Here is a 27,885-nt window from a genome sequence, read left to right as displayed (position 1 = left end):
GGCCGGGCGTCCAGCGCACGCGGGAGGGGTCTCGCGGGGCCTCCCGTGGGTGTGGTCGCGGGTGGCAGCGACAGTGGGGGACGGGGGGGGGGGGGTCCGGGGGGCGGTGTCGTGGTGACTCAGAGGCCCGAGGCGCGCCTGACGTGCTGTGGGACGAGCGGCGTGGGCTTCAGTTCCCAGCGCCCGGACGTTGGAGGGGGGTGTCACATCCGGCGGGAGGGGGCGGGCCTCGCGGACCTCGGAAGTGTGGGCTCCGGCTGCCGTGTAAGCCGCTGCGGCGGCGGCGGCGGCGGCGGCGGCGGCAGTGGCGGCGGTGGCGGCGCCGGCGGCAGGGGTAGGTGAGCGGGCCCGGGGAGGGGCGAGGACCGGAATGGGGGCGGCGCTGGCAGTCGCTCCCCGCGCGCCCCTGCCTGCCTGCCTCACCTGGCAGAAGCTGGTGATTGGGCGCCAGGGGCGCGTGACTGCAGCCGGGGGGCCGGCGCCCCTGCCCCTCGCGGGGAGGGAGGCAGGCATTGCCCGAGCGCCCCGCGCAGATCGTGCGTCCAGCACCGCCCCGTTCCTCACCGCCGCCTTTTCACCCTCCACCCCGTACTGGAGCGTCTCGCTGGTCACACTTCTGGTGACGTTAGAGCCCGTTTGGGCAGACAAGCCTAAGAGTGGGGTCTGACTTGCCAGCGGGAGTCCGGCGGCAGAGCGGGGTCTGAGGAACGCTCTGGTCTTTTAACTCTCTGGGCTATGCCTGCCCTTTCTCCAGGGCAGTGAGGATGGGGCTTTTCAGCCTTGGTTCTGTTCTGATCCTTTATTCTGGACCGAGACTTGGACTGCCTGACATCACTGACCAATCCTTAGTTCTGCGCCTGCTGATTACAAAGGGCATTAGTGTTTGTGACTGTCCAGTGTATGCCTGGTTCCTCCTGAGTTCAGAGAGCAGTCGGGGGGTGTGTTACTGGCAGAGTGGACTCTACACCTCAGGGTTTCAGCCCCGAAGACTAGCCAGTGCTTTCTCAGCTGCACAGTGTCTGGGCTCACTCACCCTGGGAATGTCCACCCTTTGCTCCGGAAACGTCACAAATTCACTTCCCTTCACTTCAGCTGTATCCCTGTAATACTGTTGCTGACTCAGGCCTTTTCCACCCTCTTCATTGGCTCCCTGCCTCTTACCCAGCAGTCCCATTTCCTACTGGTGCACCCAAGATGCTGCCACCTGACTCTCAGGTCAGCCCTAGAGCTGGAGGTGGTGGTGGTAACCAAGGGATTTGGAAAGGAAAGACTTTCTTTGGCTGTTATCCAAAGCTGCGACCCTGTACAGGCATGAACTCTGGTCCTGGGTGGTTGTGAGGACTTGGAGTGAAATACTGGACCCTGAAATGAGAGTTCTTGGCAGTCATAGTGCCCAGAAAAGCTTTTTTCCTAGATTATCTGAGAAACCTGGCTTGGTGCCTTTGTAGTTTACATTAGGTAGAAAATTTTCTTTGTAGATTTCATCTGGGCAGTTTCTGGTGGCTGTGGTTGTTTGGGGGGGTTTTTTGTTGGTTTTTTTTTTTTTTTTTTTTTTTTGATTTTTGTCTTTTTAAGGTAGCAATAGCTCTCATTTCTTGCTTCGCTGCCATGTGCTGTCAGCAGTGTTCTAGGGTCATTGGGAACATACTGGATTCTGGGAACAGTCAGGGTAGGTGGTGAGCCCATTTTGCAGATGAAGTGAGTAGTAGAGATGTTAGGTAGGGTGCTATAGCCAGTAAGTGGCCAAGTAGGGATTTTTAACCTGTTAGTCTTATTTCCAAGCTAATGTATTTGCTGGATGTTAACAGTCATCTGCGATGCTTGTTAAGAGACACAGAGCCCCACCTCTGGAGATTCTTGCTTAGATTCTGGAGAGCAACCCAGGAATTTGTATTTTTAACACTTGCACTGGGTGATTGTTATTGTAAGGCAGGTTTGGGAAGCACTGCCTTAAGGAATTTGTAGATTTGTGGAGCTTGGAAGTGAAATTATTTCTAAGGGTTTTTGTTATCTTTTTGCTTGTTACTGTGTAATTTGCTAATCTGCCATTAAAAGGGTGATGGGGTAACTTAGCTCTATGAATCATCTCCTGGACACTGTTGGCCAGTCCTAGTAGGGTTTTTCCAGACTGTCCTAATCAGGTCAGTAAAGACCTTGTTTTAATCCGATTGGATCTCTGTTTGGAAATTCTTTTAGTTTCTCCTCATACTCTGGAGTTTTCAGAAGGTTCCAGTTCATTCCTGGATAGTTGCCCCATGACAGAGAGATCTCTGTAAAGGCAACAGTCTCTGAGGTTTCAGGAGCTTTAAAGGCATATTTATTTAGCAGGTGTTTCCTCCACTGTATTTTTCTTACCTTTCACTGGTTATGTGAAAGACTTGAGCAAATACCAAACAGCTTTGTTTATTGTGATTTAGCTGGGGCTGACAAGGGGAGTCCCTGGGGCTTAGGATGGGCCAGAGAGGAGAGGAGAGGGGAAACTGAACCATGAAAGTCAAACAGATAACCCAGGTCAGGTATGCCTAGCACTGAAGACATGTAAATACTGCTGATTTATCTGCTCCCTCCTGGGCAGAATTACAAGTAGTAAAAGAGGCAAAGTCAGCATTATGCTATTACTTTATTCTTCCTCTGTCCAGTGTACATTGATTTCTAATTTAATTTCTTTGTAAACAGAGGATGTACTTTGTGTGCTTTGAATTGTTTTAATTTACTGTTCCATACATAAACATTTTGGGGTTTTACGTGCTTTTGATGAATTGACCTCGTTTATCATGAAATGACCCTTTTAACCCCTGGTAATATTCTTTGCTCTGAAATCTACTTTGTCTTGTATTAACATAGCCAATCCAAGTTAAAAAAAAAAAATTAGTGCTAATGGATTGATTTCCAGAGTATTTGAAGAATTCCTGCAACTCAGTGGTGAAAAAACAAACAACCTGATTAAAGTGGGCAAAGGACTTGAATAGACATTTCTCCAAAGAAGATATTCAAATGGCCAATAAAGACATGAAGATGCTCAGCATCACTAGTCATTAAGGACATTTGAATCAAAATGACAATGAGATACCACTTCACAGCCATTCGAATAACTATTGTTAAAACAACAGCAACAACAACACACCAGAAGTATTGGCAAAGATGTAGGGAAATTAGAACCCTTATTTATATTGCTGGTGGGAATGTAAAGTGGGCAGCTGCTGTGGAAAACAGTATGGCAATGCCTCAAAAAATGAAAGGTAGAAGTATTATGTGATCTAGCAATTCCATTTCTGGGTATATACCCTAAAGAAGTATAAGCAGAGACTCAAACAGATATTTGTATGCCGGTGTTTCTGGAAGCATTATTCACAATAACTAAAAGGTAGAAGCAACCCAAGTGTCCACTGACAGATGAATGGATAAACAAAATGTGATACATGCATAAAACAGAATATTGTTCAGCTTTAAAAAGAAGGAAATTTTTGACAGCATGGATGAAACTTGAGGAAATAATGTTAAGCGAAACAAGTCAGTCACAAAAGGATAAATGTTGCATGATTCCTCTTATGTAAGGTTCCTAATGTAGTTAAATTTACAGAGACAGGAGAATGAGGTTGTCAAGGGCTGGGGTAAGGGAGGAATGGGAGTTAATGTGTTTAATGGATACAAAGTTTTAGTCTGGGATAATGAAAAAATTCTGGAGGTAGATGGTGGTAGTGGTTGTACAAGTGTGAATGTATTTAATGTCACAAAACTGTACACTTAAAATGTTTAAAATGGTAAATTTTATGTATATTTTACCACAATTATAAAATGGATAGAGATTTAAAAAATTAGTGTGGTATATCTCTTCATATCCTTTTACTTTTGAACTATTTGTCTTTATATTTAAAGTGTGTTTCTTGTAGGCAGCACATAGATGAGTTTTGCATTTTGTGAAATCCAAGCTTAAAATTTCTGCCTTTTAATTGGGATATTTAGACCATTTACATTTAATGTGATTATTAGTGTAGTTGGATTTAACTCTCACGGTTCTTCTGCTCCACCATCTTACTCCAGATTGTACATTTTAATTTAACATGAACATGTCACCTGGGATGTTTCCCTTGCAATTCCCTCTGACAGCTGTGCTCTGAGTCCAAGATGTGCTCTAAGTCTACCCATTGGGTGGACATCCCATTGGAGACTCCTTGGTGGGGTGCAGTTGCCTGAAGGGACAGGCCTTGAATCTGAAACACATGGGGCACTGGGCGCTGGGGCCTGACGGGCTCCATCTCTGCTCTAGAGCAGTATATGGGGGATCTGCTTGCGTCTGGGGCCCAGGTTACATCTCCGACCTGAGTTTATGCCTGAAGGATTGATGACTCTAGCTGGGTTTAACTTTATCATCTTGCTGTTTGTTTTCAATCTGTCCCATGTTCTTTCTTCCCATTTCCCTTTATTTCTTGACCTCCCTGGGATTGAGTAGATTTTATAATTCCATTTTATTTCGTTTCTTAGTTTATTAGCTGTAACTCTTTTTTTTTTTTTTAAACTGGTTGCTTGGGAATTCCCTGGCAGTCCAGTGGTTAGGACTCAGCACTTTCACTGCCATGACCTGAGTTCAGCCCCTGGTTGGGGAACTAAGATCTGGCAAGCTGTGCGGTGCAGCAAAAAAAAAAAGAAAGAGTGGTTGCTTTAAGATGCACAGTCTGCACCTTTCACTGATCACAGTCTATCATCAAGTGATCTTGTGTCACCATACATGTAGTATAAGAACCTAACGATAGTACACTCTCATGTCCTCCTTCCTGGCCTTTATGCTGTTGTCACACATTTCACTTCTGCGTATGTTATAAATCTTGCAATATGTTATTACTGTTTTTGCTTTAAACAGTCAATTATTTTGTAAAGAGATTAAAAAGAAAGGAAAAGCTCTTTTATATTTACTTTTTAATATATATTATGTTTATCATTTCCAGTACTCTTTATTCCTCCCTGTAAATCCAGATTTCCACTTCGTTTTACATTCCTTTTGACTTGAGGACTTTAAAAAAAAAGTTTCTTATTGAGCTGGTCTGTTTGTAATGAATTATTTTAAATTTTGGATGTCTGATAAAGTCTTTATTTTTGAAAGATATTTTCCCTGGGTATAGAATTCTAAGTCAATTACTTTTCTTTCAGCATTTTAAGAAGTGGTTCCAGTGTCCTCTGTTTTATGTTGTTTCAATAATCTGCTGTGGTTCTTTTTTTTTCTTCTATTCTTATGTGTCTTTTTTCCTTCTGGCTACTTTTCTTTTATTACTGGTTTTAAACAATTTAATTAGATGTGCCTTGGTATAGTTTTCATATTTCTTGTGCTTGGGTTAACTGAGTTTTTGGATCTGTGGGTTTAAAACTTTCATCAAATTTGAGAGCTTTTCAGCTAATATTTGCTCAGGTATTTTCTCTATTCTTTTCTCTCTCTCTTCTTTGGGGACTCCAGTTACGTGTATTTTAGGATGCTTAAAGTTGTTCCACATCCCTCTGATGCTCAGTTTATTTTTCCCCCAGTCTTTGTGTGTGTGTGGTGGTGGGGGGGTGGTTTGTTTTGCATCATTTCTATTGCTGTTTCTTTAGGTTCGCTGATCTTTTCTTCTGTAGTGTCTTATCTGTTGTTATTTCCAACTGGTATACTTTTTATCTCCGACATTTGTAGTTCCATTTTTAGAAATTTGATTTGTATCTTATTTATATTTTCCATGTCTCAACTTAAGATTCTCAGTCTTCTTTAGCATCTTGAATATATAGAATACGGTTGTAGTAACCATTTTAGTGTCCTTGTCTGCTAATTCTGTTATCTATATTTTTGAGTCTGTTTTTTACTGATTATTATTTTTTCCTCATTATGGATCATATTTTCTTGCTTCTTTGGTAATTTTTGATTGAATGTCAGATGTTGCAGATTTTACCCTGTTGTTGGATGCTGAATGTTTTTGTATTTTTATAAATATTCTTGGCATTGTTTGGGGACACTGTTAAGTTACTTGGAAACAATTTGATCCTTTGATACCTCACTGTTAAGCATTGTTAGCTGGGACCAGACCAGCCTTTCAACCAGGGTTAATTTTCCCCACTACCAAGGCACTGCTGTCTTCAGTGCTCTACTGATGTCCTATGAGTTATGAGGTATTTCCACTCTGCTGGGTGGGAACACAAATTAGTCTTGGCTCAACTTGAGGCCCAAGGATTGTTCCCTCTAACCCTGACCAGTACTGTCAACACTCAAATGAAAACTCAAGGGGGACCCTCTGCAGATTTCCAGAGTTCGCTGTGTAGCTCTCTCCTCTCTGGTATTTGACCCTGTGAACTCTGGCTACCTTGTCCTCCCTAGATTCCCAACTCTCTCATCCCAACTTGAGGAGACTGTCAGGCTCTGCCTGGGTACCCCTTCCCTGTGCCATGGCCTGAAAACTCTCTCTATACAGTAAGTTGGGTCAGTTGTAGAACTCACCTCTTTTGCTCCCCACTCCTGTTTCCTGCCCACCCACCCCCACCCCCACCCCCATCCCATCCAGGAATCCATCCTCTGCTGCCAGATGTCCAATGTCTGAAAACAGTTGTTTAATTTATTTTGTCTGGTTTGTAGTTGTTTGAGGCAGGAAAGTAAATCTGGTCCCTTTTGCTCTAAGTTTGTCTGAAAGTGGAGGTTCCTGTGCAGTCAGCACTCACGGAGCACCTCGTGCATGCTAGGCCTTGACCTTGGTGCTGGGATGCAGACATGAGTGAGATGTGTGCTGGGCCCTTGGGGAGCTTCCAGTCTTGCTGGAGAAACATGCTGACTGCTGCGTGGTACTTACAGAGCACCATGGGCAGGCAGGGTGAAGTCTTTGGGAGAAGGAGCAAGGAACGTGTCCCAGATAGCTGACAGGGAAGGATCAGCAGGCATTTTCAAGCTGGAGAAGGTGTAGGAAAGAAATTTTGGGTGGAGGGAATTGTAAGAGCAAAGGCAGGGCAGCAGAGCTGGGAACTCCCAGAGGGCAGGATCCCCGTCATATTGATCTTTATAGATGCGGAATACTTGTCAGGTGATTGGAAGCATGTTGTTTGTTCTAGGAATAGGTAGAACAGAGAGTCAGGATGGAGTCTGCAGCCCACGGGAGAGTGGAGAGAGATCTAGCTGGAAGGTGAGGCCTGGGGTCTGCTGGTGCAGGGCCTTGTAGGCCAAGCCAAGGAGCACAAGATTTTGAACGTGCTACTAAACACAGTTGGGTTTTGTTTTTTTGTTGTTGTCTTTTTTTTTTTTTTTTTTTTTTTGGCTGCATCAGGTCTTAGTTGTGGTGCATGGGCTCCTCTCTAGTTGTGGCACGGACTCCAGAGCACGTGGACTCAGTAGTTGCAGCACACAGGCTTAGTTGCTCTGCAGCATGGGGGATCTTAGTTACCTGACCAGGGAACGAACCTGTGTCCCCTACATTGGAAGGCAAATTGTTAACCACTGGCCCACCAGGCAAGTCCTAAACACTGGCGTTTTTTTTTTAAAAAAAAAAAAGCAACAGTTTTCAGCAGGATGCAAGAGCTCTGATCGACTGTGTCCTCTGGAGCTTACTAGGGGATGTGGAAGGGGGCTGGAGAGGGTTGACTCTGCTAGAACCAGGCAGGCAGCTGCTGGAGAGGCTGGCTCACGGTAGACATTCTGCACCAGGCTGGTAACGAGCCCAGAGCTGAGTGCGGCCGCTGGTGTTGCGTTGCCACCTCTCGCCTGTTTGGAAGAATGTGTATAGATTCCTGCCTAAGTCAAAAGTAGACTTGTGGAGGCTCTGGCCTGGTTTCTCTTTTTCTGTGGCTACACTGTTGCCCCCAATACACCTGCCTGCCTCTGCTGGACCCAGAAGTTCGTCAGGTCATACATCACTGGCGGGGTAGTGTCTGGAGCTGCCCCACTTTATACCACCTGGGATGGCCCCAGATCAGCGAGAAGAGAGAGTGTCATCATCTTGGACTTTGAACAGACACACTTGAGTGACCCCATACAGACTCCTGTTATTTGTCCTGAGTGTGTCTTTGGCTTGACCTTAATCTTGATCCTTCCTTAAGGATGGTTGAACTTGTTTACTCAGCTTGATCTGCAGATTTGAAAGTGTGAGGTGGGGTGAAAGACTGACAGCTGCAGTGTGGGATCCTTTCTGAGTCATCTTACCAGTTGGGATCGAGGAGAAACAAGTAGAAGTTCGATGGGAAGAAGCTTAGGATGGTTTTCTTTTCAAGTCCAAGCCAGGGGCCAGACAAGGAAGAGGCTTCTCTGGGTGGCTGGGTTGTGTTTTGCTGTCAGGAAGTTTCAGGACCAGGCTGCTTGTTAGATGACTTGTTTCTTGGCCATCATTTTGATTGAAGCCGAGTGCTATTGATCTGAGTTATGTCCAGCCATCTGAGTTCCATCACTCTGTTGAGTAATGTGGTCTCTGGAAGAATGTTAAGTTTTCTCTCTTTAGTGTCCACGTGGGAAGGGCTTGAGTTGCAGAGGTAGGGGTGGGCTGAGCTCAGCCACGGTGATGCGAATCACCACACTCTATTGAGCCTGGCCTGAGAGCCGGGCATTAGACTTCCTGGGAACTAACTCATTTCATCCTTATAAAAGTCCTGTGTTAGTGAAGAGACTGAGGTATGGAGAGACTAAGTAAGCTGCCTCTGCCCTTCCTTGCTCCATCTCCCGAAGACTCGGCCTGCCCTCCCACATGCTTTGTGAGTACCACAGAGCATTTACTACCCAGAGCCCTCCTTTCCTCCCTCTTTGCCCTGTGTCACAGCTGCTGGTGAGGCAGCACAGCTGGAGGAGGGGGGCTTAGGCAGGGGGTGGGGTGGGGAATATTGGGATTAGCAGAGGTGAGGAGTTAGGGCAGTGGTTCTCCAATCTCCTGGGAAGGTGCCTCAGGGGCCCCCTTGAGGTCAAGGGGAAGACTGAGCTGGGAGAGTAGGGCTCTGCCCCTACCCCTTTGCCCAGAGCATGGTCTCTGTGATCTGTTCTGTGTGCTGGAGGGTGGGGGTGGGGGGAGGTGTTGAAAAAGTTTCAGAAAATAACAGGAGTGGGCACACCAGGCAAGTGGGAAAAGAGGATAGAGGCGGCACGTCCTGACAGCATGTCAGGCTGTGCTTGGACAGCTCCCAGCTGGAAGGTTGGGGGCAGCAGAGGAAGATGACTAGCTTCAGGGAAGGCTGGATGGAGTTGGAAGCAGTGTTTTTTAAAAAAAAAAAATGAATCCAGAGGTGCCTGACATGTTGGAGGTGGGAAGACCCATTTGGAGTTTGTGGAAGGGCAAGGATGGCTGCACCTAAAAGACATTGGAACGACAACTAGATACAACCTGGTGGTGGACTTCAGAGGTGGGGGAGATGGCCTGGAGAGTTAGAAGTTAGGGGTGAGAAGCTTGAGGGTGCTGATGGAAGTGGAGGTCGGGAGGGGAATCTAGTTTGAGTAGAAAAAAGGTGATGAGAGTGCCCCCTTGCACGTGGCACGGTAACCGGCTCACCATTCCTGGGTCTTCTCACTGGGGGGCCTGCCTCTGGGAAAAGAGGGGTCAGATGGAGTTATTCATTGGACCTGAGGAGCATTCGGTCATGTAAATATCAAGGTAAAGATGATAATTTCCTTCATGAAGCCTTGTCCTGAGAGATTGTACATGCCCCCGTAGATATATGGGCCCCCTTATATTTGTGGACCTTTGTTCAGATGAGTCTGGATCCTGTTTCAGAAAGCTGCATCCTTTGCTTCCCTCTGGGACCTGTTCTTTCAGAGTCCTCCCACACGAGCCTAACTGGGTGCCCGGCAGGGTTGTCAGGCAGCATGTTACAGCAATGTTTCAAAAAGGGATGAAAGTGTGTGAATTAATGCTACCTAGTGCTTGCTTAGTGGTTTTCCTAACACCTCCAGAAGTTTTCATGTTTATTTCTTGTTAAATCCTTATAACCATCCCACGAGGTTGGTAGAGTTAGTCCCATTTTACCAATAAGAAACAGAATTAGGAAGCTAAATAATTTGCCCAAGGTCATGCAGCTAGTAAAAGGTCAAGCTGGGGTTTGAATCCGGAATATTGGGCTCTGAAGCCCTGAACTCTCTTCACTGCTTTTCACACTGTCTTTTCTGTACAGCATTGCGGGGTGTGGAGGAAGCTCCAACCCCAATCCCAACCCCAGAAATTCCTTAGAAAGAATGAAAACTCAAAAAGTCTCCCTTCTGGAGCGTACAATGCCAACTTTTTAGATTACTGGGGCAGGTTAGTTCGACAGTGTTTTGCGCCAGGTGAGAAGCACATGATGGTTGGTGTGCTTCTATCGACTCCTGTGGGAAGTTAGGTGACTGCATGTCTGGTTACTTGATTGCACGGCTGGAATCATCCTGAGAAAAGAAAACTAGATCAGGTCAACACATATTTCCTCATTAAGCAGCAGGCTTAGAAAGGTTTCTAAGGCAACCACAGGTGTTTTTGACACGAGGGACGGGATGGGGGCCAGTTCCATATAACACGTGCAGATTGAACTGTGCAGGTTGCCATGATAACAGCTTCTTGTGGTACCATAGGGAGATGTGGGAAACTTACAAGAAACCAAAGGCTTTTACAGCTGTCCTTGCAGTGTGATTTCAGACCTGAGGTAGCTGGCAGGGAAAGATTGACTGGTAACAGAGAGGAGGGGAGTAATCAGAGCCAGTGCTTTAGCTCCTGGTGGAGCCAGGAAAACGGAAGCATCCAGCTAAGTCACAGTTCTGTGTTATGGTTCAGTAATAGCAGTCATTTTGGTTGACTCAATATTGAGCCCTGAGGGTGTCAAGAGTTGCCTCTAATCATCAGACCGCCCCCCGCCCCCAGGAGACAGAATAATTAATATTTGTTCAGGGCTCAGGAGCTCGCAAAGCCCTCTTAGGGCCACTTGCTCATCCCAGGCACACATGCGATCCCCAAGGTGTCCGTTTTCCAGATGAGGAAACTGAGGTTAAGGGACTTGATCAGGGTCACGCAGCTGAGGAGCTGAGGAGCCAAAGCACAAACTCAGGGCATCAGTCCCCACACTCTGTGCATTTCTTCTCTGCACCCAGTGTGGGGGGAGCCGGCACTGATTGTTTAGGCAGAAGCGAGGGATGAGGGGCGCCACAAGCCATCTCTGGGAGTGGCACACCTTACTCTGATCTGAGCGCCCTCACACTTAGAAAATGCTGTGTTTTGCTTTCAGTCTTGTTGGTTGTTTGATTTTTGTGAGTTTATCCTTGCACAGGATCTGATATCAGTTGGAACTATTTGCTGTTGAGCTGAACAGTCCAGGGGTAAGTCCTTATTGAGCAAGTGTCATTGATATGTTGCTTTTCTTTTCCCCATGCTGACGTTAGATCTGGAGGGCTGTCCCGAGGTGAGCCCTTACCAGCATCCCCTCTGCACCGGGACATTCTGCAGCCTCCCCTTCAGGGAGTGGTGAGAAAGGGCACTGCTCTGGCCTGGATCCACCAGGGATAGTGTAGTCGCCTCTGGGCCTTGCTATCTCCCACTAGATCATGTTCCCCGTGTTCGAGGTATGTGAGCTCGATTTCATCAAGATTGAAAGTAATGGAAAGAAATCGAGGCCAAGGAGCACCAGTGGACAGAGACTTAATGGCCCCTCCTCGTGGTACATGGTTTACCTAGGCCCAGGGGCCACACCTGGAAACTGGCCCCTTGGTTCTGGCTGGCACTACTCCAGCTTTGTCAGCCCGTACACAGCGCTCTGGGACAGAAGGTGGGCTCCAGGACACCTGAGAAATGTCTGTCGCTGCCCCCGACTCCCCTCCCCTCACCCCTTCTGTGGAATATGTCCTCCTCGCATGTGTCTCTCATGGAGGGTGTGGTGTTGATTTCAGGGAACAAACCACAACCCACACCATGTTTGATACAACTTTGAATTGGTTACTGAAATTTAAAAACAGGGAGATGTCGGGCTTCCTTGGTGGCACAGTGATTGAGAATCCGCCTGCCAGTGCAGGGGACACGGGTTGAATCCCTGGTCCAGGAAGATTCCACATGCCACAGAGCTTCTGAGCCCGCGTGCTGCAGCTGCTGAAGCCTGCTGCCTAGAGCCTGTGCTCTGCAACAAGAGAAGCCACGGCAATGAGAAGCCCTCGCACCGCAAGGAAGAGTAGCCCCCACTTACCACAGCTAGAGAAGGCTCATGCGCAGCAACGAAGACCCAATGCAGCCAGTAAATAAGTACATAAATACATAAATAAATAAATAAAAATGGGGAGATGTCACAGCAATCTGGAATTTTGGCCTCCCTTGGCGACCCGGCAAGTCTGGCAATGCTGGGCCTGCCCTCCTACCTGCAGGAGGTGCCCAAGCTGGGCTAGAGCCCATGCTTTCAGGGAACATGGAGTCTGACACACCTGCCTGGCCTGTGTAGGCATTTGGGTTTGTGACCTTTGTGGAGGTGAAAGCTGCAGAGGAGACGAAAGACAGGAAGGAAGAAGAGAAAGAGGGAAAGGAAAAGAAAACAGAAGAAAAGAAAAGGGAAGGAAATCTAAAAAAGAGATATATGTATACATATAACTGATTCACTTTGCTGTACAGCAGAACCTAACACAATATTGTAAAGCAACTAAACTCCAATAAAAATTAATTTAAAAAAAAGGAAAAGTTGTGTTCTCAGGGGTTGTTAGTGAGGAAATGGCGATGCGTTTTCTCTTCTCAGTGGAGGGAACACAGATGAGCGCCTGCTTGTTTCCCACCTCGGTCCTGGTGTGATCTCCTTGGAGTTGGTGGTATCGCCCCCCGAAGAGCTGTTGTGCCTGTACCTGTGAACGCTGTGTAGCTGCCTCCCGCCTTCGCAGCTCTCCCCACCCCGTCTCCGGCCTCGAGCATCTGCAGTGGCTCCCACCACGGCCCATCTGCCCCCGACCCCCTGACTCCTGTCTCAGCATGAGCGGCCCCTGCAGTGAGATCTTGTGGGCCCCTCACACCCCACCCCTCAGAGCTGATCCCCCCCTACTTCTCACTCTGCTCTCACCTGGATCCACCGTGATTTGTCGTCAAGGTTTCATTTTTTAAAACCAAACTGAGTTCCTAGAGAGTTAGCATCAGTTTTTATATAAGACTGTGTCTGGCACATAGCAAGGAGTCAGTAAATATTTATTTCCATCCCTCCATCCCCATTTATCCTTCCTCCCTTTATCTGGGGCCTGGCTCCGTTCTTGGCACGTAGTAACTGCTCATTAAATGTTTATTCAGTGAAGCAGGAAGAAAGGAATGAAGGCTGAAGAAGTAGAAGAAGCCCCGCCCTCATATCCCCATGTCCTATGTGACTCGCCCACCAGCCAACTGCCTGGTTCCCTCCCTACCTCTGGCTGTTTTCCTGCAAGCATTACCCCGTGCTGCCTGTGTGCCAGCCCCTGCTGGGCCCTGGGAATACAAAGGTGAAGGAGAATTCTCCTTGACTTCAAGGGGCTTGCTTCTCCTTACCTCAACTCTCCTCTCCTGGCCCTTCCCCTGGGGCAGAGCTCGGGTACCACCTGAGAAGTACTCAGCATCCTCCTGGGCACTGTGGTAGGTGGGAGGAGGTCCAGCTCAGGGCCTGAGTGCCCAGGGGTGAGGTCATTGGACTTGTCAGGCCTCCAGAAACAAAAGCATATGAACTCTGCATCCCCAAACAGCTTCTCAGTAACCCACTGGTTCTCTATACTTGGTGGCATCCCTGGTGGTTGTGACCAGTTCGAGAAGCGCTGGTTTGGATTTTTCTGCCACCTTGGGTGATCCGGAGGCAGAATACTGATGGCAGCAGATGCCCAGACTTTGGGGACACCTGCTTTGTGGGCCTTGGGCAGAATATTGTCCTATTCTCACCCCCCAGCCACCCAGGCCCTTTTTCAAATCATGAGAAGTGCTTGTAGCTCTCAGCCTCATTGGGTGACTCAGGATCAGGCGATGTCTGTGGACTTCTGGAAGAAGGGCACTGGTAACTTCCAGGGATGGGTGATGCTGTGATTAATCTCGTAAGATGGAACTTGTCTGCTCCTCAGGCCTGAGAGGTCAGCAAGCACAGATGTGAGCCTCCTCCACCCAGGAGGCAGGGACCGAGGAGGGCCCAGGTGATCAGCGGCTTGCACGGGCTTGTAATCGCTGCATCTTGGATGACATTATAACTAGACTCTACCCTCATCACTCCCCTGTGTCGTTTGTGAAATCAAGATACCAGAGATGGGAAGGGACTCCGGCCTCCAGTGGTTCGACGCCAACGGTTTGCAGGACCTTGGGCAATACAGCCGTTTATAGGACCTTGAGCAATACCCTTACTGTGTCTCTCTGGCTTCCATTTCATCTCTGAAATAAGGGTGATTATGCCCTGTGTTCTCTTTACTCACTAGGCTGATTATATAAATTCATAGGAGAGTTTGCAAACGGCTTTGATCTCAGGAGAAAGGAGCTGTGGGACCATCAGGTTCCCATTTGATAAGTAAGGAAAATTGAGTGGGGCACATTTGGGCGTGGGAGCCTGAGCACACCTGTTCCAGAAGAAAGGGGACATGTGGCTCTTCTACGTGCCAGCAGCACCTCGTGGAGTAGTGTGAGTGGAGGTGGCTGGGTGGGCGGAGCCTGGTGGAAGGAGCAGCAGGCCGGGTCAGGGCTTCTAGGTCTGGTGTCCCCTCTCTTGTCTCCATAACAAGCTATCCACACTCAGGTTATATTAAAACTTCTGTAAATTCTACAGCCAGAGTGTGGATAATTTCTGACTCTCCCTCATACATGCCCCTCTACCTTAAACTTACCACCTGTGAAATGGTCATGGTAGAATTGAGGGGGGTGTTGAGTTAGAAACGAGAGAAGATGGAATAAGAAGAAAAGCGTTACAGCCCACATCCCGCTACGGCCGAGTACGTTTCACCTGAAAGCTTGCTGTGTGGAAAGAGGTCCGCTTCCAGTAGTATAGAAGACGTCAGAATGTGCAGGCTGACCTTGAGAGCTCACTGTAATGACCTGCATGAAGTGAAGGTATTTCATACCTGAAGTTCTTGAGGCATTTCAAACATGCATGGCCTGCTTTGAAGTCTGCCATGAAAGGGCATTGACACCGGAGAGAGGCTTTTTATGACCCTGGAGCTGAGATGGGCTTTCCTCTTTCTGTATTTGAGCGTAGCCATCTTTCCCAATCGGGGAGTGGCAGAGATAGTCATCACAGAAGGGCGAGGAATGCCGGCTTCAAGACTTTCACGCGTACCAGCACATTCTCCATGCAGGATGGAGTCCTCTTCCCCAGCCAGGGGGCCTGATCCAGGGAGAGCGTGGTAATTAGGAGAGCTGTGGGTTTCATTCCTTGCCCCTTTGGGGTGCGTTCTTGCCGTCTAAAAGACGTGTGGTTATCCAGATCACCAGGTAGATAGATGTTTCAGGCATTTTTGCCACAAGGAGTTTAAAGCCATCAGACAGAGCCAGGTGTGGGGCTTCAGATGGCAGAGGAAGGTTTTCATGTGGGCCGGTGGTTGGAGGGGAAGGCAGCTCAGGGGGCCGTCTCTAGCGGTAGAGGGGGTCGCACACTTCAGCATGCCCTGGAATTGTCTGGGGTGCTCCCTTGCTTAATTTATTTCTCGATTGGCCACCGTTCTTTAACACGGGAAAGTCTCCTCTCTTGCTAAATATCTCCGGTGACTTATCACCAACGTTTAATGACATGTTACACCCTTGTCGCTGCCCTGTCCCTTGTGCAAGCTGCAGCCTCACGCAGGTTTTAGCAACTCGCAGACCCCCGTTGTGTGACCTGGAACTTTCAAGCCTGGGGGAGGGCTTGGCAGTTTTGTTCTCACAGACTCACCCACAAACGCCCACGTGCACTACAAGTTCAAGAAGGATGGGCGTGCACACCAGGTGCACAGAGGCATCAGGACTACCCTTTGCTCAGCCCTATTAGGACAGCCGTTCAGAATGTTGTAAAATACTTGAAAGTTTTATGAAGATTTTGTTTTGATGATTTTCCTCAAATCAAAACATTTCCCTTTTTGGGGGGGAGGTGGGGGGGAGGGGCTAGTGAAGGCAAGCCCGTCAGGGAAGCCAGACCTATCAGCACCTCCTGTGCCGTCAGGTGAGCTCCCTGGCGTCTGGGCTATGGAGCCCAGCACAGACCTGCCAGGTCTCACCCTGCCTCAGTCTGCATGCAGTGCGGCTCTCCTGGCCTGCTCGAAGCCTGGCGTTGTGGCAGGCGTGCTCGTTGTGTGGATCTTCCCACGGAGGTGGCAGAGCTTGGGCTGTCCTCTCCAGACTGTAGCCGCCACGTTCTGCTGGTCGGTCTGGACACCGTGGTGCCCTTACTTGGTGATACTCGATGTCACAGGGGGCTGCACATCTGGAGCTTAACTCCTAGAGGAAAAAGTCCTGTCTCGTGTGCCCGGTGCCTCCATGCCATAGTGCGTGTGGGTCCTGATGGAGACCCAGTAGAAATAGCACAGGGGGCTGAGCCCCCAGTTCTCATCCTGCCTTTTCAGGGACCCGATAAATCCCTTCCTCTCCAGGGTCTTTGCTTTTCCTGTCAGGTGAGGCCACACCCACCTGAGTGCCCTCAGAGAGCTGGAGGAATAGGCAAGAAGAAGACAGATGCTAAACTCGCTGAACTGGGTAGCTTAGTAAAAATGAAAACTTCGTTAAAAATTAAATTAATTAAATTATTATGCCAAGTGAAATAAGTCAGACAGAGAAAGACAGATACCGTATGATTTCACTTATATGTGGAATCTAAAAAACAAAACACATGAACAAGCAAAACAACAGAAACAGAGACATAGATACAGGGAACAAACAGGTGGTTACCAGAGGTGGGGGTGCCTTGGCGGTAGGAGAGAAATAGGTGAGGGAGACTAAGAGGTACAAATTTGCAGTTGCAAAATAAATGTCATGCGTGAAAGATGTGCAGTGTGGGGGATGTAATCAATAACTAGTACCTTTATGTGGTGACTGAGCGTCACTGGACTTCTCCTGGTGACCTTTTTGAAATGCACGGAAACACTGTTGTGTAATAGGAACTGGCAGTGTTGTATGTCGGTTATACTTCAAAAACAAGCAAACATACAAATCAGCTCAGAAAAAGAGATCAGATTCACGGTTACTAGAGGCAGGGGGGTGGGGGAGGGGAATGGGATGAAGGTAGGCAAAAGGCACAGACGTCCCATTATAAGTAAATACTAGGGATGTAACAATTTATAAATTTTTACTTATGAAAATGTAATTTATAGAGACAACATAAGTGTCATTAACACTATATGTTATATATGAAAGTTGTTAAGAGAGAAAATCCTAGGCGTTCTCAACACACACACAAAATTTTCTTTCCTATTTCTTTAATTTTGTATCTTTAGGAGACAATGGATGTTCCCAAACTTATTGCGGTCATCAGTTCATGGTGTGCGTGAGTCAAATCATTATGCTGTACACTGTAAGCTTACACAGCACCGTATGTCAGTTATATCTCAATAAAACTGGGAAGGAAGGAAGGAAGGATGGACCCTGGAGATCCTGAAGTTCTGGGTCTGGAGGAGGACTTAGGACTCTGGCTTTGAACGGGGACCCCAGGCAATTCTAATGCACAGGGTGAGAAACCTCCTGGACCAGTTAAGGCACTGCCACTTCCTGGCCTGGTGACCCTGGTCACCTCTCTGAGCCGCGTCTGTGAGGTTGGATGACAGCGAGACCACTGTGTAACGTGGTTGTGAGGGTCCTGGTAACGGTAAAGACTTACGTCGTGCTTACTACGTTTCAGGCACTGCCGTTTTACAGATGGAGAAACTGAGGCACAAAGAGATTAAATTACACACCTAGGAAGTAGCAGAACGAGGCTTCAAATCCAGGTAGTCTGGCTCCAGAGTCCATTCTCCTAACATCTAGGCCAGTGTTTTCCAGGGACCCTTGGCAGGGGGTATCTCTGAGACCCTGTCCTGCCACCTATGAGGTCGGGACAATTTCCACAACCTAAGACATTATTTTCCCTTTTACTCTCTTTCTCAAGTGAGTGCACGGGAGTTTTCAGAGAGTTCACAATATGATATCCTTCTGACGGCTAGTGTGTGTGCTTTTGTGTTCTTGTGTTTTAAAAATCTCTCACTTTTGATTTCGATATATATCAATAGCTAAAATCCACAGAAATGAAAACTCCTTGGGGTCCTCCATAATGTTAGGAGTGACACCTGAGACCAAAAGGTGTGCCATCGGCTCTTGAGGCTGTGCTGCCTTAAATGTGGTCTCATCCAGCATGGATGGGGCCACCTCTCGTGGTACGTGGCTGGGGGAGAGTTGGGGCCCGTCCTGGGGAACCGCATCGCTGCTCTGCCCAGGGCACTCCCAGTAGGTGTGTGGTGAGCGCGTCTGGACCTGCTGGGGCCCTTGCAGATGGCACTGCTGACCGTGCTGTCTGGGTGCAGCCAGCCAGCTGCCCACCCTGGAGCCTCCGTCCTCGGCCCAGGGGCATCTCTGCGCTCAGCCCTGATTGCAGGAAGGAGCAGACACCTTTCTGTGGCAGGTCCCTCCCTGGGTGGAGCCCGGCTGGGTGCCGCTGGCTGCAGCTGAGGCCCAGCAAGTTTGGGCTGTGTTTCAGGCCTTAGTAACAAATAAGTAACTTCTGTGGTATTGAAACCTTTTGGCAGCATTTGTTCTAGGCCAGGCCTCACGCTGGCCAGTGCTTTGCCTGTGTTGACCGTGGCACCAACCCATTTTACAGATGAAGAGCCTGAGGCTCAGGGCTCATCCACTGTGCAGGGCCCCACAGTGGCAAGTGGCAGGGTCCGGGACTCAGACAAGATCAGTCTGACCAAGCCCAGGCCCCTGACATTCCAGGTCTTCAGAATGTTGCTCCGTTCCTCCTGCCCGTGGTGGACTCACTGGGTTTGCAGTGTAATAGCGTGCGCCTCCCCAGGCCCCTGCGGTCTGCTGTGCCCCCACCCTAACCTTTATTTTTTTATATGTATTTTTAAATATTTTATTTATGTATTTATTTGGCTGTGTCAGGTCTTAGTTGCAGCACGCGGGGTCTTTGTTGCCACGTGCGGGATCTTTTTTTAGTTGCGGCATGTAGGCTCTTAGTTGCGGCATGCAGACTTCTAAGTTATGGCATGTGGGATCTAATTCCCTGACCAGGGATCAAACCCACGCCCCCTGCATTGGGAGTGCGGAGTCTTAACCACTGCACCACCAGGGAAGTCCCCACCCCAACCTTTAGACCAAAGGTTAGGGTTAAGGTTAGGTTAGGGTTTGGGAGCAGCAGAGTGAGGTGTAGACAGAGTGCAGAATTTTGATGCTGCCATTTGTAACCTTTCTGATCCCCACCTGCCAGTGGGACAATGGTCACCCCCTCGCAGGAGTAGGAGAGACAGCGCATGTAAGACTCACGCCACGATGCTCAGTAACCAGTGGCCTCCGTTTCACACAACTAGGAACGTGCTGTCCTCTTTCTCAGAATCTGGCCCCAGATCAGCTGTCTCAGCATCTCCGGGAGAGCTTCTGCATTTCTGGGCCCCACCCTGGCCTCTGACCAGGGCTCTGAGGGGAGGGGCTGGGGCACCTACTTTCTCAGTGAGTGTCCCCTGGGGTTCAGGTGCCCAGTGAAGCTTGGCATTCCATGTCTTGGAGGCTGGGGGCAACATTCAACCCTCACTAGGTAACAGAAAGTGAGGGTGACCCTGTTTGGGTAGCTCTTTTATCAGTAGGGTGATCATAGAATTTGTTGTCTAAACCAGGGACACTTTTTTTTTCTTGTCCATGCCATGCAGCGTGTGGGATCTTAGTTTCCCTACCAGAGAACCAGGGATTGAACCTGTGCCCCCAGCAGTGGAAGCGCAAAGTCTTAACCACTGGACCGCCAGGGAAGTAAACCAGGACACTTTTGAGCATGAAAGGGGCACCTGTTATAGCTATACCAGGACATGAGGGGTAAACCCAGGCCTTCCTGGCAAATGGGGTCATGTGGTCTCTGTTTTATCGATTTCTGTTTCGTCTTTCCGCCGCCCTGGGAGATGCCTTCCCTTCCTAGTCAAGATGAGGCAGCAGGCCTGGAGGTCACCTCTGGCCGCAGAGCTGTGACCCTGGGCCTCAATTCCACGGTGGCCCCTCAGCCCAATTGTCACTCCTGCTGAGTCCTGGTGCAGGGGGTGGGGAGTTTCTGTAGTGTTGGAATCTTTGGAAAATTAACAGAGCCTCTGTAATGAGAAATTAGGGCTATAAAATGCACGTCTAGAAATGATAAAAACATGAAAGCAGAGGATCCTGTCAGCAGAAGGGAATCGAGTCCTGGGTGTGTTTGTGATTACTTTTCTCCCTGGGGCTCTGTCCTGGGGCCTGGCTGTGACCCCTGTGTCACACAGACACCAGTCAATGTCCCTCTGGGCAGAGCGACAGGGAGAGGACCGCTGAAACCAGATCTTCTGTCAAAGTAGGCATCCCATTCAGGTCGGTGGATTTCTTTTCCTTCTGGTTGCCATAGGGGCTAATTTGGTGGTGATATTTTGTTCTTCTATGATGAGGACACGCATGTGACAGTCCATTTTTGTGGCACACGGAGAGAACGGTCGTTGCAGAGAACGCTTGAGGGAAAAAGAAACCCGGGGTGGTTGGTGCACTAAATGTAACAGGCAGGGAGGCACCTGAGCCTACGATGTTGAAGCCGGCAGAGCCCCCGTGTGGAGGATGGGTGTATTTCAGGTTCAGACAGAAATAGACACCTCCCGGAGTGCATGCTGGCATCAGGGCTCACAGGCGGCCTTGAGCCAAGATTAGCCTCTGTCCCTGGCTGTCCGCCTCCCTCCTCGTGCCTTTCTTGTCGGCTGCTTGGGGAGTTTCACCTGGCACAGCCAGGAATCATGGTTTCCCCTCTGGCTGCCCAGTGCCTCCGTGTATCCTGCTGTTCGAGGTTTGGGTGGAGGAACAGCTTCTTGGTCTCCCTGGGGACAGGGGATGGGCAGGGTGGCCGGACTGTGCCCCTCCTTGGGCCTCCCTGTGGAGTGGAGGCATTGTTGGGAAACTCCAGTTGGTTCTTTGGCAGAGAATGAGTATGGCCTTGGGGTCCTTTCCTCCTGAGCAGCCCCTTCCTCACTTCAGTGTCATTCTGTGCTCCCAGGGCAAGATGGAGACGCTGAAAGACAAGACCCTGGAGGAGCTGGAGGAGATGCAGAACGACCCGCAGGCCATCGACCGGCTGGCCCAGGACTCCCCTGAGGTAGAGGAAGGCTGTCATGGGGCCAAGGATGGCAGATGGGACTGAGACCCTTTGTTTTTTTTTTTTTTTTTAATTAGTTTTTATTGGAGTGTAGTTGCTTTGCCGTGTTTCTGCACCCACTCTTTTGCTGAAAGCCTTACTTTCAGTTCAAGATTCATAGGATTCCCTGGCAAAATAACCCGTGTACACTCAGTTAAGCAAGAATTTAGAGAGAATTTATTAAATTAACAAAGATCACGGTATACAGATTAAGCTAAGAAAGAGTAGTAAAGACAGAGGCTCATACATCACTGAACTGGGGAAGCACCTACATCCAGATCCAGGCAGCACTGGGAAGCCCCGAGTGACAGCCATCTGGAGCCCCAATAGGGAAGGGTCCCGGGCAGTGCGTCCACTCCACAGGTGAGACTTCAGATTGGAATTCTGGGGGCTCCTGCTTATAATTCCAGGCCTCAAACTGATACCATCAGTTTACGTGTAAAAATGCAGCTCTGGATTTCCTTTAACAGTGTTGTTGGTTTCATCATGTGAGTCACAAGAGTCTCCAGACCCCGGGGGACTGGCCAGGTCCCCAGGGCTCAAGATATTCCACGACCCACTCCCTTCCTTATCGTAAGCGCCGTGTGACGTGCTGACAGCAGTTGTTAGTTGTGTAAGCAGGTGCGCAGTCCAGGTGAGGCCACAGGTCGGTCACAGGCCTGTTTCTGTCTCTGTATTACTAACTTCCCCAACACCCACCGCCCCTCTCCCCACAGGAGCAGCCTCTGCCCGGGGCTGGAGGGCGCGGAGCGCGGGGCTTGGGTGTGGTGTATCCCGCCACCCCGAGCTCGTCCAGCGAGCACGTGAGCAGGGCTCTTCCCAGTTAAGCTCCAAGGCCGCCTCCCCTGGTGGGTGAGGCCGCGAGCTCATCCAGGCTCTGAGCTGGCTCCCTGGCGGCCTTCACCCCCTCGTCCTCCACGTGTTAAGCACCGAGTGTGAGCACAGTATGCCGGGAACTCCAAGGCCTACTCTCAAGTGCACGGAACTTCATAGCAACAGGTGGAATCACATATTATGTAGAAGTTGTTGACTTCAGTGCTGGACAGGCTGATGGAAGGTGTGGGGAAGTGCAGCATCACAGAAAATGTAGGCAGAAACAACCTCTTGGGCAAAAGGCAAGTTGAGTTTTGTGGCGTGCAGCCATGCCTGACTAATCGATTTGAATTCGTGAGGGGAAGGACGCTCGTGGGATCAAGGGGAAGCGAAGGCAGACGAGCCCCATAGACTTTCAGAGCCCCCTGGACTGGGTTCCTACCACGGGCTGTTAAGATGGGAATTGAGTCGCTGTGGGATTGTGAGGAGCGATGAGAGCTCATTGAGTTGGGGTGTGGACGTTGCTTGGAGAAAAGAGTAGGGGACCTCTCTCCTCATGGAGGAGTGTGAATGGCGGGGTCTCCTGGGTGGGGTGCTTAAACTGTCTTATCAGCCTCTTATAATGAGGGTCAAGGGTTTCATCGTGAACCCCTAATGGAGAAAGATTTGGGGGAGGCTCTGGGGAGAGGAGGCAGAAACGGGTAGGACCAGGTTTATGGGAAAGTGACATGGCATAGGTTTGCTGGTTCAGACCCAGGGAAGAGGCAGTGGAGGTATGCAGAGGACACGTTCGGTGGGGATCTGGGGCCCCCTAAGTGGCAGCTGAGCAGAGGGCTTCAGGCCCCCCGCTCTGTGTCAGCCATACAAGAGGAGAAAAGCTTTCACGGCTGATGAAAATGAGATTGGAACTCTGCAGTGCAGGCGTCCCCGAGTCAGGATGCTCCAGAGGGCATTTGCGGCAGCAAAGCAGACAGCCCAGGTGTGGGGGCAGACCCGAGAGGCCGTGGCCAGGCCCCAGGATTTCTAGGAGCCGTGGCACCCCTCTTTCCAGTCTGGAACATGAAGAGCAGGCTCCAGCCCCTCCACAGAGCACAGGGCTTGAGGCCCTGTGGCTGGGGCCCGGCAGGAGGGCAGGCCCCCGGAAGCCTCCCCCTCCAGGATGCCCACGGCCTTCTGCATCTGACTGGGAATGAGCCAGTCAGGCTTGGCTTGCCACGTGCCGACCGCGGTGGAAAGTCAGCGGCTCCCGCGGGGAAGCTGGTCTTGCCAAGCTGTGCCCATAGCCTAGGTGTGGGTGCTGATGCCACTGGTGTGGCTGGCGTGTTGTCCCCGCCCCCTCAGGGGCGTGGGTCTGACTCTCCGCCCTCCTCTCACTCCCTGGCAAGTGGACAGGGCGTCAGGGCAGAGCAGGTCCCAAGGCTGCCACCCCGCTCACTGGTGACAACAAAGGACTTGGCCGAGGGGCAAAGTGCCGCTCGGCTCAGGGACCTCCTTTCAGTGGGGCACATCCAGGTGCGCAGTGTGGCATCAGAGCCTCGGGGGTCCACGGGTCACCTGTGCCGGTGGGAGTCCTCTGCCAGCCCTGGGGACTCCCCTCCAGTTCTCGGGGGCCCCTCTGTTAGCTCATCTGCGCAGCTTCTCTGCAGGGCACACCTGTGGAGGAGGCAGGGACAGGTCTCTCTGGGATCGGTATCACCGGCTGGCCCTGGTTTTCTCACTCCACAGACTAACTTCATTTGGGGGCTTCGTTGTGTATCCAGCCTGTTGTCTGGCCTGGGCCACATCAGTGCACCTCACAGGAGCCCTCTTGATTCTGAATCCTAGGGACAAATGGTTGGGACTTGGTCCCTTCCCTCCTAGGAAGTCTCTGACTTCCTCCACCCCCCACCCTGGAGCTCTGCACAGTGGGGGGATGGTGGCTCCCCCATCCCCCCATCCCCCCAGCCTGCTCATCACGTGGCCCTTCCTGTGCATCTACCACACAGACCGTTGGGTTAAGGATTCAGTGAGGTGTCTGGGTTGCAGTGCTTTGCTCCAAGTTTGAAACTGGGCCCATCTGACTCTAGTTGGGGGCTGAGTGTTGCCTGGCTCCCCCACGGTGAGCAACGGGTCCCAGAAGTCCCTGGTCCAGCCTGCTCCAAGCTGAGTGGTGGTGTGGTGGGTCTTACGGTCACGTGTCCTGCTCTGTAGGTCCAGGACCTGCAGCTGGAGCGGGAGATGGCGCTGGCCACCAACCGGAGCCTGGCCGAGCAGAATCTGGAGTTCCAGGGTCCCCTGGAGATCAGCCGCTCAAACCTCTCGGACAAGTACCAGGAGCTCCGGAAGCTGGTGGAGCGGTGCCAGGAGCAGAAGGCGAAGCTAGGTAGGCAGCTGGTCCTGGGAGTGCACGCAAGGGGCCCCTCTGTCCACTCAGGGGCCCCGTTCCCGGTGGGCCTAGGGACGCCGCTGGAATCGCATGGAAGGACAGATTCCCTCTCCCTCCCCAGGACAGGAAGGGACCAGCAGTTACTGCGGGTTACCACGTCCCCAGCCCTGGCTAAGTGCTTTAACAGCCATCTAAGGGTAGGTACTGTCGTCACTGTCATGTCGCAGATGAGAAGAGCGAGGCTTAGGGAGATGCAGGACTTGGAGGTGGAGTTGGGATTTGAATGTGGAGAGCCTGTGTCCTGAGCTGCTGCTGGCCACTCAGCCAGCCCCACTCTGGCACTTTGCGGAGCTGGTCCGGGCTCTCTGTGTCCCACCCTGCCGTCTGTGAAGGTGAGGGGCTGTCTGGTCTTCAGAGCGGAGGACTTGACACTCAGGCAGATGAAGTAACTCCCTGGGAGGCGGAACAGAATTGGGGTCAGTGGGTGGGCAGGCTACGAAGCCCGAGGCCTTTTGCTTGCCGGGCAGGCATGGGGAAGCAGGGGAGCCAGGGTCTGGGATGGGCTCAGCTGAGCTCCTCTCTGCTCAGGAAGGTGACCTGAGGGAACTGAGCAGGAGCGTCTCTACCGTGGACCCCAGGGGGGTGGCGGGGGCCGCCAGCACACAGGACCCTCTGAGAGCTTTGCGGAAACCTTGGCCACCACCAAGGAATTGAGAGGCACTTTTGAAATGTCAATCTTTCTGCCCTCCCTTCCAGAGAAATTCTCTTCAGCACTGCAGCTAGGGGCCTTGTTGGACCTTCTGCAAATCGAAAGCTTGAAGATCGAAGAAGAGTCCGAGGTGAGATGGCCATTGAAACGCTCCTTTCCTTGAGGAGTCGGCCCCGGGAGCAGGAGCCCTTGTCCTGAGTGCTGATGTCTGCAGGGTGTGGGACCAGGGCTTTACTCGATGGCAGAGGTGAACGGCATCTCCACCCGGAGTCGCAGTGGAGGCCCTTTGGGATGCAGCAGACAGGAACCCAGTCTCACTGCTGAAGCAGAAATGGGCAGCAGATGGCACAGCTGCGGGGCAGCTGGCAGGCCTGGGGGGAGGGCAGTGTGGCAGGAGCCCTCGAGGGCTGAAGCCAGGCCCCCAGTCCCTGCCCTCTCCCGAGGCTGCCTGGTCTCTGTCTTCTGCTCCGCTCTGGGCCTCTCTTCATTCTCTGTGGGCACACTGGCTCTCTCCACATCTTTGTGCTCTGGGTGGAAAATACTGCCAGGCCCCACAGTCCCTGGGCTGGGCTGTACTAGTGACCAGGGAGCCAGTGTTCATCTGGTCGGTCAACACTGTGCAGCAGCTGCTGTGAGTCTGGCACGATGCCGGGGTGGGCACAGTGGGGGCCGTAACAGGTGGTCCCCACCCTCAGGGAGCTGACATCCTGGTGAGGGAGACAGAATAAACAAACATGTGCTTGTGTAACATAGCAGCAGCAAGAAGGACCATAGAGAGAAATTCCCAAACGGGGGGTCAGAGAAGACAGGCAGCTGCTGAGCCTGGCTGGGGTGGGAGGGCCGCAGCTGACCTCTGATCTGGGGTTATTCAGGTGGCCTCGATCCCAGCAGAGCCCTGTTGCCACTGGAGCTTATGTCTTCCAGGCCATGGCTGAGAAGTTCCTGGAGGGCGAGGTGCCCTTGGACATGTTTCTGGAGAACTTCTCCTCCATGAGGATGCTGTCTCATCTGCGCCGGGTTCGCGTGGAGAAGCTCCAGGATGTGATGAGGAAGCCCAGGGCCTCCCTGGAACCCGCTGGGGACGCCCCTCCTCCCCGCCGGCCCCCCCCACCACGCCCGGACCCCGAGGCAGCTCCCCCTGTGACCGAAGATCAGCCACCGCAGCCCTCGCAGCCGCCGCAGCCCTCGGGGATCCCTCCCTACCCTCTGCCCTACAGCCCCTCTCCAGGCTTGCCTGTGGGCCCCAGTGCCCAAGGGGCGCTCCAGCCAGCCCCCTTCCCAGTGGTGTCCCAGCCCTCCTTTTCCTACAGTGGGCCTTTGGGTCCCCCATACCTGTCAGCCCACCCGGGACCCAGGGCTGCTGCAGGCTACTCCTGGTCCCCACAGAGGAGCACTCCGCCCCGGCTGGGCTATCCCGTGGCCCCCACTGGTGCCTCTGGCCCTGGGTACCCCGTGGCGGGGGGCCGGACCCCCAGTCCTGGTTATCCTCAACAGCCCCCCTACCTCTCAACAGGAGGAAAACCTCCGTACCCAACGCAGCCCCAGCCCCCAGGCTTCCCAGGCCAGCCCCCGCCCTCAGGCCCCCTTCAGCCTCCCTATCCCCCAGGACCGCCCCCTCCCTATGGGTTTCCACCACCTCAGGGTCCTCCCTGGCCTGGGTATTAGGCACGGACCTGGCCCTTTGCCCTTCCCTACTTCCACCTGTACCATGACCTTTGGCCCACCCCCTGCTGAGATTCGAGGTTAATATTGGAAGTGGAGTTGGCTCCCCATGGACTTGTGTCACACGTGGGGGCCTGGGGGGACCTGGCTGGGAGCTCACAGCCCTGGAAAGGCACCAGGCAGTGTGACCGGCTTGGCCCCACCAGATGGTCCCAGCGCTTACTGGCCTCCTGGGGGAAGGAAGCGCCTGGTTTTGGTGACTGGCTTTGGCTTTCCTGGTGCTCGCCAGGTGGGGTGCGTGCATCTGTGGACATCTCTTTGTGGCTGTACTCACCCGTGGACTTCTGAACCAAATGTGGAATTCTCTCGGCCAGGTCTCCGGCCCCTCCCTCCACACGAAGGGATGCAGCTCTCTGTGTCTCTCAGGTCCATTCAAGGATGGCCTGCCCCACATGCCACAGCAGGGTTAGATCAGGGGAAGAAGAAAGAGTTAGGAAAAACACTTAATGATTTTTAAGTCACATAAAGCCATAACTGCACTCTGATAGGCTGATGTCAGGTAAGCTTGTCCTGTGTGCTGGTCTGAACAACAGCAGCAGGGCCAGCGCAGTGAGCAGGCCGGGGACTGTGGAGGCAGACCCCAGACCTTGCTCGCCCTGGTTAGAGGATTGGGGGCTGCCTTGCACCCTCTGGCTGGTGTAGAGGGGGCAGCTCTGGCCCAGGAGACTGTGGTCATATTGGGGGCTCATTTAGGAGCAGAGGGCCAGGTCGCTTCCCCAGCCACCTCTGTTGCCTGGAGCCCCCGCTCCAGGGTGACTTCTGAGGCCCACCCCATCTGTCCACTCCTTTAGTGCCTTGAATCTCATTCACAGCAGCCCTCCCTTCATCCCCTTCCTTTGGCTCTCTGATGCAACCCTTCCCAACCCTCCAAAACCCCTCCTAAGACAAACATCAAAAGATACCCTAACAGTTACTTCCCACATGGTGCTTTGTAAAACACCATCACTATGTCAGAGTCGTTCCTTTGCATCTCTGCTGTATTCGGAATGCAAAGGGCAGGAATTGTGACTCTGAGCCACATGCAGCCCCCAGCACACTGGGGGTTTTCAGCACGTTCAGTAACAAAAAATGACAATAGACCAAAGTGGGGGTTGTGATG

General features: G+C 51.4%; 1 protein-coding gene across 2 annotated transcripts; it reads left to right on the top strand.

Annotated features, from left to right (window-relative positions):
* The first annotated feature begins 143 nt into the window (after positions 1–143).
* On the top strand, positions 144–27,843 carry VPS37C (VPS37C subunit of ESCRT-I). 2 transcript variants are annotated; one of them, XM_057727849.1, is made up of 5 exons: positions 144–338; positions 21,040–21,138; positions 24,181–24,352; positions 25,112–25,194; positions 25,989–27,843. In XM_057727849.1, exons 2-5 carry the CDS (start codon positions 21,046–21,048, stop codon positions 26,727–26,729), a joined length of 1,089 nt encoding a protein of 362 aa, XP_057583832.1. In that variant the 5' UTR covers positions 144–338; positions 21,040–21,045; the 3' UTR covers positions 26,730–27,843. The 2 variants fall into 2 exon arrangements, with proteins under 2 accessions (XP_057583832.1, XP_057583831.1); XM_057727848.1 differs by having other exon boundaries at positions 146–334.
* Positions 27,844–27,885: the final 42 nt, after the last annotated feature.

This window comes from Hippopotamus amphibius, chromosome 3 (assembly GCF_030028045.1).
Source record: "Hippopotamus amphibius kiboko isolate mHipAmp2 chromosome 3, mHipAmp2.hap2, whole genome shotgun sequence".
NCBI classification, from domain to species: Eukaryota; Metazoa; Chordata; class Mammalia; order Artiodactyla; family Hippopotamidae; genus Hippopotamus; species Hippopotamus amphibius.
This window is presented reverse-complemented; position numbering and strand designations above follow the sequence as displayed.

Bases quoted from the DNA above. Each gene is read 5' to 3' on its own strand.
- VPS37C (XM_057727849.1), top strand. From the start codon at position 21,046: ATGGAGACGCTGAAAGACAAGACCCTGGAGGAGCTGGAGGAGATGCAG. The intron at 21,139-24,180 runs GTAGAGGAAGGC...CCTGCTCTGTAG, and splicing joins TGGCCCAGGACTCCCCTGAG to GTCCAGGACCTGCAGCTGGA. The intron at 25,195-25,988 runs GTGAGATGGCCA...TATGTCTTCCAG, and splicing joins AGATCGAAGAAGAGTCCGAG to GCCATGGCTGAGAAGTTCCT.